The sequence below is a fragment of the Oncorhynchus kisutch genome, linkage group LG9 (assembly GCF_002021735.2).
Source record: "Oncorhynchus kisutch isolate 150728-3 linkage group LG9, Okis_V2, whole genome shotgun sequence".
In the NCBI taxonomy this organism is placed as follows: Eukaryota; Metazoa; Chordata; class Actinopteri; order Salmoniformes; family Salmonidae; genus Oncorhynchus; species Oncorhynchus kisutch.
This window is the reverse complement of record NC_034182.2, coordinates 9,196,673-9,215,885: the sequence shown is the minus strand read 5'-3', so window position 1 is coordinate 9,215,885 and position 19,213 is coordinate 9,196,673. Positions and strand designations below refer to the sequence as shown.

The 19,213-nt window shown below is 43.8% G+C and overlaps 1 protein-coding gene across 12 annotated transcripts in view; it reads right to left on the bottom strand.

Moving 5' to 3' along the window:
- flncb (filamin C, gamma b (actin binding protein 280)) overlaps nt 1–19,213 on the bottom strand; it is a 96,726-nt gene that overhangs the window by 47,763 nt on the left and 29,750 nt on the right. For all 12 annotated transcript variants that reach the window (XM_031831822.1, XM_031831813.1, XM_031831814.1 and 9 more), the window contains exons 2-3: nt 16,787–17,035; nt 5,387–5,484 (exon numbers count right to left, since the gene is read on the bottom strand). In XM_031831822.1, the coding sequence (XP_031687682.1) occupies nt 5,387–5,484; nt 16,787–17,035 (347 nt within the window). The remainder of the gene's footprint in view (nt 1–5,386; nt 5,485–16,786; nt 17,036–19,213) is intronic.

Here is a 19,213-nt window from a genome sequence, read left to right as displayed (position 1 = left end):
TCTACTCCCAGTGTATAATGCTGAAATCGTACCGACATTTTCAAGAGCTCTTAAACCATGCCCCATGTTCAGAAGAAGTAATGAGTTTGGCCAAATGAAGCCAGTCAAAACAACTTCAAGACTTTCCCAACCTTGTTAAACAGTCTGTCAACAAGTTCTCTGTTTTCAGACTGAGAATGTTGATCTGAACCAGCTTGCATCATGCTGCACTTCCCATTGTGACACAATGACCAATTTTCTCCCTTTCTAATAGTCTCTCTTTCTCTTTATAGTCATCCATGTGGATCCCTCTCTCTCTCTCTCAATTCAATTCAATTCAATTCAAGGGGCATTGTGGGCATGTGAAACATGTGTTAACATTGCCAAAGCAAGTGAGGTAGATAATATACACAAGAGAAATGAGCAGTAAACATCACACATACAGAAGTTTCAAAACAATAAAGACATTACAAAATGTCAAATTATGTGTATACAGTGTTGTAACGATGTACAAATGTTTAAAGTACACAAGGGAAAATAAATAAGCATAATTATGGGTTGTATTTACAATGGTGTTTGTTCTTCACTGGTTGACCTTTTCTTGTGGCAACAGGTCACACATCTTGCTGCTGTGATGGCACACTGTGGAATTTCACCCAGTAGATATGGGAGTTTATCAAGATCGGGTTTGTTTTCGAATTCTTTGTGGATCTGAGTAATCTGAGGGAAATATGCGTCTCTAATATGGTCATACATTGGGCAGGAGGTTAGGAAATGCAGCTCAGTTTCCACCTCATTTTGTGGGCAGTGTGCACCTAGCCTGTCTTCTCTTGGGAGCTTCTTTAAGTTTGGGTCAGTCACAGTGGTCAGGTATTCTGCCACTGTGTACTCTCTGTTTAGAGCCAAATAGCATTCTAGTTTGCTCTGTTTTTTTGTTAATTCTTTCCAATGTGTCAAGTAATTCTCTTTTTGTTTTCTCATGATTTGGTTGGGTCTAATTGTGTTGCTGTCCTGGGGCTCTGTGGGGTCTGTTTGTGAACAGAGCCCCAGGACCAGCTTGCTTTGGGGACTCTTCTCCAGGTTCATCTCTCTGTAGGTGATGGCTTTGTTATGGAAGGTTTGGGAATCGCTTTCTTTTAGGTGGTTGTAGAATTTAACGGCTCTTTTCTGGATTTTGATCATTAGTGGGTATCGGCCTAATTCTGCTCTGCATGCATTATTTGGTGTTCTACATTGTACACGGATGATATTTTTTCAGAATTCTGCATGCAGAGTCTCAATTTGGTGTTTGTCCCATTTTGTGAAATCTTGGATGGTGAGCAGACCCCAGACCTCACAACCATAAAGGGCAATGTGTTCTATGACTGATTCAAGTATTTTTAGCCAGATCCTAATTGATAAGTCGAATTTGATGTTCCTTTTGAAGGCATAGAAGGCCCTTCCTGCCTCGTCTCTCAGATCGTTCACAGCTTTGTGGAAGTTACCTGTGGCGCTGATGTTTAGGCCAAGGTATGTATAGTTTTTTGTGTGCTCTAGGGCAACGGTGTCTAGATGGAATTTGTATTTGTGGTCCTGGCGATTGGACCTTTTTTGGAACACCATTATTTTCGTCTTACTGAGATTTACTGTCAGGGCCCAGGTCTGGCAGAATCTGTGCAGAAGATCTAGGTGTTGCTGTAGGCCCTCCTTGTGTTGGTGACAGAAGCACCAGATCATCAGCAAAAAGCAGACATTTGACTTCAGATTCTAGTAGGGTGAGGCCGGGTGCTGCCGACTGTTCTAGTGCCCTCGCCAATTCGTTGATATATATGTTGGAAGAGGGTGGGGCTTAAGCTGCATCCCTGTCTCACCCCACGGCCCTGTGGGAAGAAATGTGTGTGTTTTTTGCCTATTTTAACCGCACACTTGTTGTTTGTGTACATGGATTTTATAATGTCGTATGTTTTACCCCCAACACCACTTTCCATCAATTTGTATGTCAGACCCTCATGCCAAATTGAGTCAAAGGCTTTTTTGAAATAAACAAAGCATGAGAAGACTTTGCCTTTGTTTTGGTTTGTTTGTTTGTCAATTAGGGTGTGCAGGGTGAATACATGGTCTGCTGTACGGTAATTTGGTAAAAAGCCCATTTGACATTTGCTCAGTACATTGTTTTCACTGAGGAAATGTACGAGTCTGCTGTTAATGATAATGCAGAGGATTTTCCCAAGGTTGCTGTTGACGCATATCTCTCTCTCTCTCTCTCTGAGGGGTGTCAGAAGGTATTCTAGCTATATTTAACCCTTGGCTGTAGGGCCAGGGGGTGAGCCTGAAAATAGACCAGCCATTATTTAGCATGGCCACTCACTAGGTTAACCACTATGCTATATTCTGTGTGTTCCTCAACTGATACAGGATCAGTGGTGTCTTGGGAATCCCAATGTTTAAGGTTAGACAGGGGTAACAAGAGCTGACCCTGGTGCAGATGTTCAAGATGTAAACACATCCCACGACCTTGTCACTCCCACCATGTGACCCGTGCTCAAAGCATGCTGAGATTTCTCCCATACAGTGATGGTCTGGACGCTCCCATATAAGCTCAAATACAACATACACATACACAAACACGTGCACACACACACACACACACACACACTCCCTCCTCTATACACATGCATATACTTATTAACTTCTTATGGCTGCAGGGGCAGTAATATATGCATATTATTATTAGTATTTGGATAGAAAACACTCTAAGGTTTCTAAAACTATCAAAATATTGTCTGTGAGTATAACAGAACTGATATTGCAGGCGAAACCCTGAGGCAAATCAAACCAGGAAGTGGCTTCTATTTTGAAAACTCCATGTTCCATAGCCTCCCTTTGCTCAATTTAAAGGGATATCAACCAGATTCCTTTTCCTATCGCTTCCTCAAGGTGTCAACAGTCTTCGGACTGTAACGGATCTCGTCCTCCTCTTCTGAGGAGGAGTAGCGAGAAGGATCAGAGGACCAATGCGCAGCGTGGTAAGTGTCCATAATGTTTAATCAAACACAACAGAACACTGGAACAAAACAATAAATGTGAATAAACGAAACAGCCCCGTGTGGTAACAAACACTGACACTGAAGACAAACACCCACAACTCAAAAGTGAAACCAGGCTACCTAAGTATGAGTCTCAATCAGGGACAACGATTGACAGCTGCCTCTGATTGAGAACCATACTAGGCGGAACACAGAAATCCCAAATTATAGGAAAACAAACATAGACAACCAACCCAACTCACGCCCTGACCATACTAAAACAAAGACATAACAAAGGAACTAAGGTCAGAATGTGACACAGACATAGTTTCAGGCTTTGATTTTGAAAAATGAGCCAGAAAGATAACATTGCGTCAAGTGGTCGCATGAGTTTTGCTCACGCAACAGAGTTTGGACAGCCATTGCTTTTCCCTCTCCTACTGATAAAGACATTTGCGGTTGATATATTATCGATTATATATTTTAAAAACAACCTGAGGATTGATTATTTAAAAAAAATTGACATGTTTCTGTGGACATTACGGAAACTATTTGGAATTTGTCTGCGTTGTCGTGACCGCTCTTTTCTGTGGATTTCTGAACATAACGCGCCAAACAAAACAAGGTATTTTGGATATAAAAATAATCTTTATGGAACAAAAGGAACATTTATTGTGTAACTGGGAGTCCCGTGAGTGAAAACAACAAGGTAAACGATTAATTTGATTGCTTTTCCGATTTTCGTGATCAAGCTACTTGATGCTAAGTGTACATAATGTTTTGTCGAGTGATCGATAAACTTACACAAACGCTTGGATTGCTTTCGCTGTAAAGTATATTTTCAAAATTTGACACGACAGGTGGATTAACAAAAGGCTAAGCTGTGTTTTCCTATATTGCACTTGTGATTTCATGAATATAGATATTTTTTGTAATATTCATAGAATGTGGCGCTATGCAATTCAGCGGTTGTTGATGACAATTATCCCGTTAACGGGATTGCAGCCATAACAAGTTTAAGAACAGCCAGAAAAATAGCAAGGCCCGTCATGGTCTCACAAATCCTTCTAATGTCACTCCTTGGTCTTAGTGTTTTGTGTTTTCGTTATATATTTGGTCAGGCCAGGGTGTGACAGGGGTTTACGTGTTGTATTCGTATTGGGTTTTGTAGGCATTGGGATTGTGGTTGATTAGGGGTGTGTCGAGTGTAGGCTTGGCTGCCTGAGGCGGTTCTCGATCAGGGTCAGGTGCTTCTCATTGCCTCTGATTGGGAACCGTATTTAGGTAGCCTGAGTTTCGCTTTGTCTTTCGTGGGTGATTGTTCCTGTCTCTGTGTAGTGTTCACCAGATAGGCTGTAATAAGTTTCACGTTCCGTTTGTTGTTTTTGTATTTATTCGTTATTTCATGTATCGCCGTTTTCTTTATTAAAGATCATGAGTAACCACCACGCTGCATTTCGGTCCGACTCTCTTTCAACAAACGAAGAACGCCGTTACATCTAATCCCTAATATTTATGTCGCCATATATCTGCTTTCTCTCCCCTCGGCTCATTTCTCTGTGAATAGTTGCAAGTTCCCTTGGTCTGCATTTAAAATAATTGACTAAGGAGCAGAAGGTTGTTTCAGCTATTGGTAACTAATGTTTGGGCCAATTAATACACTGAAGGAAGTGACTATTGACACGATAAAACACAGGTTGACCCTGGACAAGTGGACAAAACCACTAAGCGTGCGCACACACACACACACACACACACACACACACACACACACAGGGAATATAGGAGCTTCTGTTCATGTTTTCTATCTTGGAATCTAGAAGTGCTATAGACTAGTGTGTGACTGGGGAAACAGTTTGTGGTTTCATATCAACACGCTCCAGTGGTCCTGGTTGTGGCATTGGCTAACCTACCCTCGCCTCTTCAGAATCCAGCCTAACCTGATGCCAGCCTGGCCTCTCCTCTCTCCAAGACCCAGCCCAGTACAGCAGCATGCCAATGTACCTCCACAACCACATACTGAAGTAATTAGCCAAACACAATCCCACATACACTTATCCACATTGGCCTATGTGGCTGTGGACTGTCACCTGGGACACACGCACCAACTCCCACTCACTCACAAAGAACAGATTGATCATACAGGCTTATGACAAGTCGTACAGTGCATTTATAAATATGTCATAATACATTTTACCAATCTTTAAGCGTAAAGTGTTATCAAAGATTGCCCTGCTGTTTACCACTGAAGCCAGTTGCCTCAGAGTAACTGAGTCTAAACCAAGTATGTGGATATGAGTTTAACTAGACGAGTTGAACAAGTACGAATGAGTTCAGGTTTTGTGAACTAAACCAGGTGAGACCAGGAGTGATGGTGAGTGTAGGTGGTGTGGTGATGTTACCTGGGGCACTCCGAGCCAGTCGTCAGCCTGCTGCATGGCCTCCCTGGCATTCTCCACAGGCTGGCTAGGATCCCACGTCTCCCAGTCAGGACACAGGCCTACATGACAGGGAGGGAGGGGGAGGGGAGAGAGGGAGCATTTAGTCATGGGACCACAGTACACAGAGAATCAACATAGATCCATCCACTACGATTCGCTATAATCATGACAACAACTGCCAAACCATGTTACCCGCAATACTTTGCCTCTACAGTAGAGACAAGGAAGAGTAAGCTGGTAAATTCTTAGAGAGCGGTGAGTTACTTTTTTCCTGATGTCCGACTGTGGGTCACTTTGAACAAAGCTGACACACACACACACACACACACACACAATTCAGTTAATAGGATTATCAGGGAGTGGCGTGAGGATGACATATGTAGGAAGCCTCAGACGACACACAAACACTACACAGTTCTCACTACACATGTCATCACTACACAGTTCTCTATCCACCAACCTGGTCTCAGCATTTTGTATTATTCTGTACGTAAATCCGAGACACTAGATTTAGTATATGTTACGTTTCATATGGTATGTATTCATTTGTGGATGTCCATCATCCATTTCGTATGATATGTTACGAATAACAATTCCTATGAAATGTTACGAATAACAATTCCTATGATATGTTACAAATTTGCAAAACGTACAACATGTTACAAATTTCCAAAACAAACAACATGTTAGCTAGGTGGCTAATGCTAACAATCGCTAGCTGGCTAACATTAGCAAGTTTAGGGGTTAGGATTAAGGTTAGGGTTAAGCGAAGGGTTAGCTAAAAGGGTTAAGGGTTAGGGGAAGGGTTAGCCAACATGCTAAGTAGTTGCAAAGTAGCTAAAAAGAAGTAAGAAGCTGAAAAGTTGCTAAAATGCTAAAGTTGTCCGTGATGAGATTTGAACACGCAACCTTTGTGTTGCTAGACATTCGCATTGTATGCCCACCCATCCACCAAAACCAAGCACCCTCCTTTTATTTTTTGTCTTAAGTAACCTTCTGTCTTATATAACCATACCAAACGTAACATACAGCATAACATACAGCATAATACTGAGTGTCCCGGATTTGTATGTACTATGTTATGTCTAGTCTCGTCTATGAGTCCAGGCTGTATCCACAGACTGTGGAACTGGAGAGCGGGAGCACTACTCAATGTGACAGAGTGGTTTGGTGTTTTTTACTGCTGTTTCTCCCACCTCACTAAATGGCAATACATTTTCCACAAGTCTCATTAGCTGTCATGGCTGTCTCTATTGCAATTCCATTCAGAATGTTCTCAGCTCAGGGTGACTTCCTTGCGCAAACCCCACTACTGCCAGGAGCAGTATGAAAACAGAGGCGTGAGGCAAAAGGATACTAAACAAATGCATGGCAGAGAGTGAGTGTGTGAGGGGGCTCTCGGGGGAATTTGAAAAACGAACAGGAGAGGAACATAAACCCCTAAAGCATTCTCCCACACTGCTAAAAAGCTGTACCTGACCCTCATATTTGTTTGTGTTCCATAAACACACACACACCAGCATACACTCAATACACACGCACAAACAGTGATTCTCAAGATGGGTCATTATGTTTAATGAGCCCTCTACAGCTGGCCAGTAGTATAAACTAGTACCTTTTCAAACCAACTCATACCTGTTTAATGTGCCTCTGTTAGGCTGAGGTGTGATTTACTGGCCCTGGTGGGTCTGTGACCAGGTAGTGTGAGGGTAGGCGAGGGCCATTCAGAGGGGTTGGATAGAGGGGTGTGTTGGGTAAAAATCTGATGAGTAACATTTCACTCTGAGGGGAACAACCTCAGGATAGGATGCTGCGGAATCGTGTGTGTGTGTGTGTGTGTGTGTGTGTGTGTGTGTGTGTGTGTGTGTGTGTGTGTGTGTGTGTGTGTGTGTGTGTGTGTGTGTGTGTGTGTGTGTGTGTGTGTGTGTGTGTGTGTGTCCAAACCCTCTCTGTTCGCTGTTGCTTAGTCCTGGTTTATTGTTGTATTCTAATCACAAGGCATGGACTCAAGCCACGAGCAAACCTTTCCTTAATTTACTTCTACGGACACTACTCTTTACTTTCACTGTTTTACTGTCCACCCTTACTTCTAACGAGAGGCCTCTGTCCTGTTCCTTTTGTTCCTTAACAACATACATGAGCACACACACACACACACACACAATAATGTGTTCGGCAGGAAATGCGGTGCGCTACATGTGTTTTCACTTATTGCGTTCCTCGCTGCTGTGTTCTCTACTCTGACACTCACCATGCTGTTACAACAGCCAGAAACTCACTGCAGCCTGCAGCACACCCATGTCCAGCGCCTTGCGGGGAAGGGGTTTGGCTGAACCAGGGGAACTCGAGGTGTCAGGACCAATTAGTTACGCAATAGAGGATAGCAGGTCTGAGAGCAGTTTGAGTTTCACCCAAAGCAGTTATTATATTTGACATTTACATTTTAGTAATTTAGCAGACGGTCTTATCCAGAGTGACTTACAGTTGGTGCATTCATTCATAGCTAGGTAGGACAAGCACATATCACAATCGCAGTAAGTACATTTATCCTCATTAAAGAAGTTATCAGCAAAGTCAATGCTAGTAGGAAAATAAACGTGCAATATTGTTTTTATGCTCCACTGTATGTTTCACATTTCTTGCTTAAATGGGTGAACGTTCCTGAATGTTCCATTTTGTGCTGACGAGAAGAGGGCCGCCTCTAGCGTTTTGGGCACCCTAAGTGAGATTTGGTTTTGCCAGGGATGGAGAAAAAAAATGGCATTTTCAAAGCTAATTCCCTGTTTGCCATGAATTATGAGTGGCTAACAAAATCAATCGGGGCCCCATGGAGGTCAGGCCCCTGAGTACGGGCCAAGTTGCAGCTCGTAGTCTGCATATAGGCAGAGGTGGTACTGCGAGAGAATGTGAGAGAATTGCACTTTGCCCTAACGCTACATGTACTGTGAGAGTATAGCTTGTCCTGGATCTATCAGTGTAAATGTTTCAGTGAGAGCAGAGAGAAACAGAGCCCTGTATGGTCAAAGCCTAGAATATAACCTGTTACTTAGTCCTGCGCAGTGTCAGAGACAGAGCTCTGTGTTGCAGCAGTGTAAACACTGCTAATACAGACACCTAGACAATAAACACACACTTACTCTGAAAAACCGAAATGTGCACACACACGAACACACACACACACTCATGATTAGGCACGTACACCATAAATTCACATGTAAAGTACAAACGCACACGCACCCACACACCCGCTCTGTGACCCCGCTGCTCTGGGTAAGTGAATTAGACAGGTTCAGTATGTGGGAGAATGGAGTCGTTGTTTGTTTATTGTTCACCCACCGTAGCCCCCCTCCAACACACTTCTCAACTTCCTGCCTGAGCAAACACTCTTTGTCAGGCACACAAACACACATAAACACACACTCAGAAGCATGCAAACACATGAAAACAAATAAAGCACACACATTCACACAACGGCTCTCTCACATGCACACGCACACTCACACTCACACACCTACAAAAGACAAAACACCTATACACACATACAGACACTCAGTTCTTGGCTTCATTTCTCTGGAGTAACTAACTCTGTGAACCTATTAATGCCATTCCACTCATCTGGTCTCACACCATTTGTACAAACACAGGATTAGTGGCTCTGTTGAACAAGATGTGTCTACTGACCCAAGGTCAGTCTGAGTTTGCCTTGGAACCACGTCTTAGAAAGCCCTACTGCCTGCCAGGAGCCTAGTCCAAGTTAGTAGAGGCCTTCACCGAGAGAGCCAAGCCTAGAGTTATGAAACCTTCCCCAGCGGGGATCACTCTATCTAGGGCAGATGTCGGGCAAGTCCCCATGGCTAGGCCCTGACGACCCTGATCTCTAATTACCGGCTATGCACTATCTCTCTGTGGTTTGGGGATTCGATATGTCTGTGTTTTTTGTTTACTCCCCTCTACACTCCTCTTCCTCATCCTCCTCCTCTCCCTTTCCCTCATTCTTCTCTCATCAGAGAGTTTTCTAATGATGAAACGGCTGGTTCTGATTAAGAGTTAGGGGTGGTAGGGGAGAGCATACGGAAGACACACATCTCATTCTGGTTCAGCTCGGACTCCCCTTTGCTGATGTGGTGCAGTTCAGGAATATTGCGTACTGAATGCAGCTTGTATGCTTTTTGGCCTCATCCATTCATACTTAGCGCCCACATCCCCACCTTGAATAGGATCTCCTCATTGATGTCGTGCTCTATGGTAGTCCCTGCACCATAACCTCTACCCCCACCCCACAGAACATGCCATGCATACACGCACCGAAAATAAACATTCTCATTGTCATCAAATCAAAGTCTATTTGTCACGTGTGCTCAAATACAACCGGTGTAAACCTTACAGTGAAATGCTTACTTACGGGCAAAAACAAACAGTGGGATATTTACCATTTTTTACAATCCCAATTATTCACGGTGTTGTACGTTAAGAGATCCCCTTCTGCCCACCACGGTTTTACACAGCTGTTAGTTGAGCATTTGTGGCCTTTCTGTTAGCTGGAATGAGTCTGGACATTCTCCTCTGACCTCTCTCATTAACAAGGTGTTTTTGCCCACAGTACTGCTGCTCACTGAAGGTGTTTTGTTTATCGCACCATTCTCTGTAAACTCTAGAGACTGTAGTGCATAAAAATCCCAGGAAGGCAGCTGTTTCTGAGATGCTGGAATCACCATGTGTGGCATTAACAATCATACCAGGGTACACAGTCCAGAGCGTCCGGCTACAGTACCCAGTCCAGAGCGTCCGGCAATTGTACCCAGTCCAGAGCGTCCGGCAACAGTCTATAGACTGGAACCTACCACGACAGGCCGCAGGCCGGAACCTACCACGACGGGTCGCAGTCCGGAACCTACTAGTCCGGATCCGCCAGATGCTTCCTCCAGTCCGGATCCGCCAGAGTCTCCCTCCAGTCCGGATCCGCCAGAGTTTCCCTCCAGTCTGGATCCGCCAGAGTTTCCCTCCAGTCCGGATCCGCCAGAGTCTCCCTCCAGTCCGGATCCGCCAGAGTCTCCCTCCAGTCCGGATCCGCCAGAGTCTCCCTCCAGTCCGGATCCGCCAGAGTCTCCCTCCAATCCAGAGGTGCCACTCACTCCAGACTCGACCATCAGTCCAGTGGCGTCCTCTAGTCCATGGTCGGCAGTGAGGGTTCCCTCTCTAGAGACATTAAGTAAGGGTGAGATGGAGCGGGGTCCACGTCCTGAGCCAGAACCGCCACCTCGGAGTCATGCCCACCCACACCCTCCCATATAGGTTTAGGTGTGCGGCCGGGAGTCCACATCTTTTGGGAGGGGGGGGGGGGGGGGGTACTGTCACGCCCTGACCTTAGTATTCTTTGTTTTCTTTATTGTTTTGATTAGGTCAGGTTGTGACATAGGTGATGTATGTGTTTTTGTACTGTCTAGGGGTTTATGTATGTCTATGGTTGCCTAGATTGCTTCTTAATTAGAGGCAGCTGTTTATCGTTGTCTCTAATTGGGAACCATATTTAGGCAGCCATCTTCTTTGGGTATTTCATGGGTTATTGTCTATGTCTAGTTGCCTGTGTCTGCACTAGTATTATTATTATAGCTTCACGTTTGTTTTGTATAGTTTGTTAAGTGTTCTTCGTCTTCATTAAAAGTATGTATTCATCTTACGCTGTGCCTTGGTCTCCTCCATTTGATGAACGTGACAGTCTGTAGTGTTCTCTTTACTAGTCCTTTTACAGTGATGTACTTATGTGTTGTACCATAATGAAACATGTATCACATGTTTTGTACTACAATATTTAATGATTGAACAAGCAACTACACAGTGAAACTATCGGTATCTTGTGTGGGAGATATAAATTAATGTTCCTATGGTATTTTGTGATAAATGAGTTATTTGAAACAATGATTCAGCAAGTGCAAGGTTTCTTTAAAGATATGAATGCACAATGCAATGTTTTGAACATTGGACAGCCTGTGTTACAAGTGATGACCGTTTTGAGTTTGTGTCTAGAGTTTTGAAAAAAAAACACAAGGTTCTGAAATGAGTGCCGAAGGCTTTGTAAAAACCTGTAAGTAAAAAATAGGTATTAGGTGAACAATAGATAAGTAAAGAAATAAATACAACTGTAAAAAGACAGTGGCTATATACAGGCGCCGGTTAGTCGGGCTAATTGAGATAGTATGTACATGTAGGTATGGTTAGGTATGGTTAAAGTAGGTATGGTTAAAGTGACTGTGCGTATACGATAAACAGAGAGTAGCAGTAGCGTAAAAGAGGGGTTGGTGGGTGGTGGGGTGGGATGGGACACAATACATAGAGTCCGGGTAGCCATTTGATTACTTGTTCAAGAGTCTTATGGCTTGGGGGTAAAAACTGTTGAGAAGCCATTTGGTCCTAGACTTGGCGCTCCGGTACCGCTTGCCATGCGGTAGAAGAGAGAACATTCTATGACTGGGGTGGCTGGGGTCTTTGACAATTTTTAGGGCTTTCCTCTGACACCGCCTGGTGTAGGTAGAGGTCCTGGATGGCAGGCAGCATAGCCCAAGTGATGTACAGGGCTGTACACTCTGTAGTGCCTTGAGGTCAGAGGCCGAGCAGTTGCCTTACCAGGCAGTGATGCAACCAGGATGCTCTCGATGTTGCAGCTGTAGAACCATTTGAGGATCTGAGGACCCATGCCAAAACATTTTAGTTTCCTGAGGGGGAATAGGTTTTGTCGTGCCCTCTTCACGACTGTCTTGGTGTGTTTGGACCATTCTAGTTTGTTGGTGATGTGGACACCAAGGAACTTGAAGCTCTCAACCTGCTCCACTACAGCCTCGTCGGAGAGGATGGGGGCGTGCTTGGTCCTCCTTTTCCTGTAGTCCACAATCATCTCCTTTGGCACCATCCGGCCAGGTCTCTGACCTCACTATAGGCTATATCGCCATTGTCGGTGATCACGCCCACCACTGTTGTGTCATCTGCAAACTTAATGATGGTGTTGGAGTCGTGCCTGGCCACACAGTCGTGGGTGAACAGGGAGTACAGGAGGGGACTGAGAATGCACCCAAGGGGCTCCAGTGTTGAGGATCAGTGTGGCGGACGTGATGCTACCTACCCTCACCACCTGGGGGTGCCCCGTCAGGAAGTCCAGGATCCAGTTGCAGAGGGAGGTGTTTAGTTCCAGGGTCCTTAGCTTAGTGATGAGCTTTGAGGGCACTATGGTGTTGAACGCTGAGCTGTAGTCAATGAATAGCATTCTCTCGTAGGTGTTCCTTTTGTCCAGGTGGGAAAGGGCAGTTGAGTGCAATAGAGACTGCATCATCTGTGGATCTGTTTGGGCGGTATGCAAATTGGAGAGGGTCTAGGGTGTCTGGGATAATGGTGTTGATGTGAGCCATTACCAGACTTTCAAAACACTTCATGGCTACAGATGTGAGTGCTTACAGGTCTGTAGTCATTTTGGCAGGTTGCCTTTGTGTTCTTGGGCACAGGGACTATGATGGTCTGCTTGAAACATGTTGGTATTACAGACTCAGTAAGGGACATGTTAAAAATGTCAGTGGAGACACCTGCCAGTTGGTCAGCACATGCCCGGAGCACCCATCCTGGTAATCCGTATGGCCCCGCGGCCTTGTGAATGTTGACCTGTTTAAAGGTAATAAGCCTGTAATCCATGGCTTCTGGTTGGGGTATGTATGTACGGTCACTGTGGGGACGACGTCCTCGATGCACTTATAAATAAAGCCAGTGACTGATGTGGTATACTCCTCAATGCCATCGGAGGAATCCCAAATCATGTTCCATTCTGTGCTATTAAAACAGTCATGTAGTTTAGCATCTGCTTTATCTGACCACTTTTTTATAGACCGAGTCACTGGTGCTTCCTGCTTTAAATATAGCTTGTAAACAGGAATCAGGAGGATAGAATTGTGGTCAGATTTACCAAATGGAGGGCAAGGCAGAGCTTTGTATGCGTCTCTGTGTGGAGTACAGGTGATCTAGAATTTTGCGCATTTAGCATGTTGATGGAAATTAGGTCAAACTGATTTAAGTTTCCCTGCATTAAAATTCCCGGCAACTAGGAGCGCCGCCTCTGGGTGAGCGGTTTCCTGTTTGCTTATTTCCTCATACAGCTGACTGAGTACGGTCTTACTGTCAGCATCCGTCTGTGGTGGTAAATAAACAGTCATGAAAAGTGTGGATGAAAACTCTCTTGGCAAATAGTGTGGTCTACAGCTTATCTTAAGATACTCTACTTCAGGAGAGCAAAATCTAGAGACTTCCTAGATTTCGTGCAGCATTTGTTTACAAATATACACAGACCACCCCCCCTCGTCTTACCGGAGTGTGCTGTTCTATCAAGCCGGTGTAGCGTATATCCCACTAGCTAAATATCCATGTCATCATTCAGCCACGATTCCGTTTCTGATGTCCCGTTGGTAGGATATTTGTGATCATACCTCGTCTAATTTATTGTCCAATCATTGCACTTTGGCATGTAATATTGACATAGCGGCAGCTTCCCACTTGCCTTCTGTGGATCCTTACGAGGCCCCCCGCTCTGTGTCCTCTGTACCTGTGTCTCTTTCTCTTGCCAATGACAGGGATTTTGGCCATGTCGGGTGTTCGAAGTACATCCTGTGCGTCCTGCTTGTTGAAGGAAAAAGCGCTGTCTTATCCAAGGTGAGGTAAGTGATTGCTCTCCTGATATCCAGAAGCTATTTTTTTGCGGTAAGATACGGTGGCAGAAACATTATGTACAAAATAAGTTACAAATAACACGAAAAAAAACACATAATAGCACAATTGGTTTGTCACATCCTGACCTTAGTTCCTTTTGTATGTCTCTATTTTAGGTTGGTCAGGGCGTGAGTTGGGGTGGGCATTCTATGTTTTGTTCTTGTGTTTAATCAGTGCCTTGCGAAAGTATTCGGCCCCCTTGAACTTTGCGACCTTTTGCCACATTTCAGGCTTCAAACATAAAGATATAAAACTGTATTTTTTGTGAAGAATCAACAACAAGTGGGACACAATCATGAAGTGGAACGACATTTATTGGATATTTCAAACTTTTTTAACAAATCAAAAACTGAAAAATTGGGCGTGCAAAATTATTCAGCCCCCTTAAGTTAATACTTTGTAGCGCCACCTTTTGCTGCGATTACAGCTGTAAGTCGCTTGGGGTATGTCTCTATCAGTTTTGCACATCGAGAGACTGACATTCTTTCCCATTCCTCCTTGCAAAACAGCTCGAGCTCAGTGAGGTTGGATGGAGAGCATTTGTGAACAGCAGTTTTCAGTTCTTTCCACAGATTCTCGATTGGATTCAGGTCTGGACTTTGACTTGGCCATTCTAACACCTGGATATGTTTATTTTTGAACCATTCCATTGTAGATTTTGCTTTATGTTTTGGATCATTGTCTTGTTGGAAGACAAATCTCCGTCCCAGTCTCAGGTCTTTTGCAGACTCCATCAGGTTTTCTTCCAGAATGGTCCTGTATTTAGCTCCATCCATCTTCCCATCAATTTTAACCATCTTCCCTGGCCCTGCTGAAGAAAAGCAGGCCCAAACCATGATGCTGCCACCACCATGTTTGACAGTGGGGATGGTGTGTTCAGGGTGATGAGCTGTGTTGCTTTTACGCCAAACATAACGGTTTGCATTGTTGCCAAAAAGTTCCATTTTGGTTTCATCTGACCAGAGCACCTTCTTCCGCATGTTTGGTGTGTATCCTAGGTGGCTTGTGGCAAACTTTAAACGACACTTTTTATGGATATCTTTAAAAAATTGCTTTCTTCTTGCCACTCTTCCATAAAGGCCAGATTTGTGCAATATACGACTGATTGTTGTCCTATGGACAGAGTCTCCCACCTCAGCTGTAGATCTCTGCAGTTCATCCAGAGTGATCATGGGCCTCTTGGCTGCATCTCTGATCAGTCTTCTCCTTGTATGAGCTGAAAGTTTAGAGGGACGGCCAGGTCTTGGTAGATTTGCAGTGGTCTGATACTCCTTCCATTTCAATATTATCGCTTGCACAGTGCTCCTTGGGATGTTTAAAGCTTGGGAAATCTTTTTGTATCCAATTCCGGCTTTAAACTTCTTCACAACAGTATCTCGGACCTGCCTGGTGTGTTCCTTGTTCTTCATGATGCTCTCTGCGCTTTTAACGAACCTCTGAGACTATCACAGTGCAGGTGCATTTATACGGAGACTTGATTACACACAGGTGGATTGTATTTATCATCATTAGTCATTTAAGTCAACATTGGATCATTCAGAGATCCTCACTGAACTTCTGGAGAGAGTTTGCTGCACTGAAAGTAAAGGGGCTGAAATATTTTGCGCGCCCAATTTTTCAGTTTTTGATTTGTTAAAAAAGTTTGAAATATCCAATAAATGTCGTTCCACTTCATGATTGTGTCCCACTTGTTGTTGATTCTTCACAAAAAAATATAGTTTTATATCTTTATGTTTGAAGCCTGAAATGTGGCAAAAGGTCGCAAAGTTCAAGGGGGCCGAATACTTTCGTAAGGCACTGTATTCCTATGTGTTTGGCCTGGTATGGTTCCCAATCAGAGGCAGCTGTCAATCGTTGTGTCTGATTGAGAACCATACTTAGGTAGCCTGTTTTCCCACTCTTGTTTGTGGGTGGTTATTTTCCGTTTCAGTGTTTTCACCATACGGGACTGTTTGGGTTTTCCTTTATTCGCTTGTTCGTTTGTTTTCTGTGTTCAGTGGAATAAATATGACGAACACTTACCACGCTGCACATTGGTCCGATATTTCCTACTCCTCCTCAGAAGAGGAAGACGACAACCGTTACATGGTTAGGTTTCCGTAAAACTGTTACCATTTCTTCCGGCACCATTTTAACATTTAATATCAACCAGTTAGTCAGCCCTGAACGTACATAACCCTTACCCCTGACCTGGTCTCATTAGGCTTGCTGTTTCAACAAGACTGTTTCAAAAACACTGGAGTTTCTCTGGAACTTCTCTGTGACACATACTTGGAATGATGGCTGAGGTTAGTGTTTAGTGTTGTTCCAGTGAATACTATGGATGATTAATCAACCCTCAAACAGCTCTCAAATGAGTTACAACCTGGAAGACTATTGTCAACAAATTAAACGTATGATGCACAGATCTTGGATCAGCTCTTACAAAACTCTTACAGTTCCTACAGATTGACAATCTGCACTCAAACTGCTCCTCAAAGCCTTACCTCAGGCACAGTTGTCAATCAGTGCTCCCAGGGCTTTGCCATCCATCTAGTCTAATTAACTAACACTAAACTGTTTCTGAGTCAGCTCCAAGCCAAGGAAAACAGAATGAGTCACAGATCCTGGATCAGCTCTTACCTGGGGCACAGTTGTCAACCAGGGCTCCCAGAGCCTTGCCGTCCCTCCAGTCACGGTGAAAGTTGTTGATGTGCAGCTGGGGCACCTTGTTCTGGATCCATCCCAGCAGCCTCTGCTTGGGGGTCAGCTTCTTGGCGTCCTCATCGTCCTCGTCCTCCCACATGGGCATTGAGATGGAGTAGTGCAGGATCAGAGTCCAGATCAGACCCAGGATAAGCTTCAGGTTCCCATCCACGATGGCCTTACTGTCTGTAAAGTGGGAGAGAGGGGAGGGTTAAGGTCAGGTCATTTACTAAGGTACTAATACTGAATAAAGAACATAGTAATAGACTGAAGGTATTGTGCAAAAAAAGCAATACTCCCATGAAAGCAATACTGGCCTCTATAAATTGTCTCCCCAGGTAACTCGAGTTTAACCTTTTACTGCAGTGGGCTAAATTAGGGTCACATCGAGTGTTTCCTGGTAGTCTTAAACAAATCTACTATAAAACAAAACTATACACCTCACACACATTGTTGGGGTCAAAAAAGGAGACACCTGTACCATGTATGATATAGAGTTCAAATGTATTCAATTTTGAGTTTGCATCCTAATATTACACTATTTACATCACAGACCACTAAAATATATCAAAACCGCTTGATATAGAAACACCAGATTTTCAGCAGCTTATTAAAATATGAATAACATTCCACCCATGAGGCCACTAGGTCATTTGATTGGAGGAAAGGGTTACGCCCTCTTCCATATACAGTTACAACTTAACTCACAAACTGGGGAGCAGGTTAGGTCTAGCCCTAACCCCTTGTGTGGGGCATCAACCGCACACACACCTGCCATCTGATTGGTCTGTTCTAAAGAGAAACAGTGTGTTGTGGAATTGTAATAACAGAGTATGCCCTCGGCCTTCAGCTGCCTGGCACAACAACATCAACATCTGTGTTTACTCTGCTCTTATGAGACCCTGGCCGCCCCGGCCTTATCGACACGGTGATCACCACGGAGATCACATATAAGGCTGCAGGGGGAGATGGTGGGGGGGGGGGGGATTAGGCAATGGTATCACTCTAGGACTCCTCAGTCACCGTCTTCATAATACTGATGTTTACGCTTCTCTTCCGGCGGCTATCCATTTGTCTTGTCTGGTTGGATGATCCCTCACACACTCATCCAGTTTCAAGGTGCATATTGAAGATATTGGAAAAACTGTCCACATTTACTTTTTGTCAGCCAACAATATGAGTAGCCCTAACGAACAGCAAAAGCACTAGCCTATGTCAATCTACTATTCCCCCATAGTACAAAGGTCCACCTATTCATTTGGAATAAATATTCCAAACATACTGTATTCTGGGGAAATTGTGGGATGCGATAGATCCCAAATGAATACAACCACATTTGTTATGCAATGTGCTGACACAACAGATCAAAATGTTGCTAAACTATTAGGTTATTTCTTCACATTATAAGCGCAGCAATGTGCACACAGTAGTAGGTGTAGCGATGTACGCTGAGAGTCGGGAAGCAAGTTCAGGGAGTGAATACATTTAAGAAATAAACGAACAAAACAAGAAACATGAACAGCGCACTGACATGAAACAGAAACAATGACGACTGGGGAAGAAACCAAAGGGAGGGACATATAAAGGGGAGGTAATCAAGGAGGTGATGGAGTCCAGGTGAGTGTCATTAAACGCATAACGCTCTGGAGTCCAGGTGAGGGACAGTGTGCCATAACGAGAACCTGGTGACCTAGAGGCCGGAGAGGGAACACATGACAGTAGGCTATAAACACGAATGTTCCATTAGCAGAAAACACCATTATCAAAAGTGACCACAAATGCAATTATACTTTTATTACTTTTATTATGGTTTATTATGAAGGCATTTGTATGGTGAAAATGATCTTCCCCAAACTTGAAACGGCTTATATATGCCAGTTAAACTCTACACCCCTTGTAAAGCGGACTAATGTGCTTAATTCTAAGTTATTTGGCTACTTTAGTTCAAATCAAATCAAATTGTATTTGTCACATTCACATGGTTAGCAGATGTTAATGCGAGTGTAGCGAAATGCTTGTTCTTCTAGTTCCGACAATGCAGTAATATCCAACGAGTAATCTAACCTAACCATTTCACAACAACTACTTTATACACACAAGTGTAAAAGAATGAATAAGAATATGTATATAAAAATATATGACTGAGTGATGGTATAGAACAGCATAGGCAAGATGCAGTGGATGGTATAGAGTACAGTATATACAGTGCCTTGCGAAAGTATTCGGCCCCCTTGAACTTTGCGACCTTTTGCCACATTTCAGGCTTCAAACATAAAGATATAAAACTGTATTTTTTTGTGAAGAATCAACAACAAGTGGGACACAATCATGAAGTGGAACGACATTTATTGGATATTTCAAACT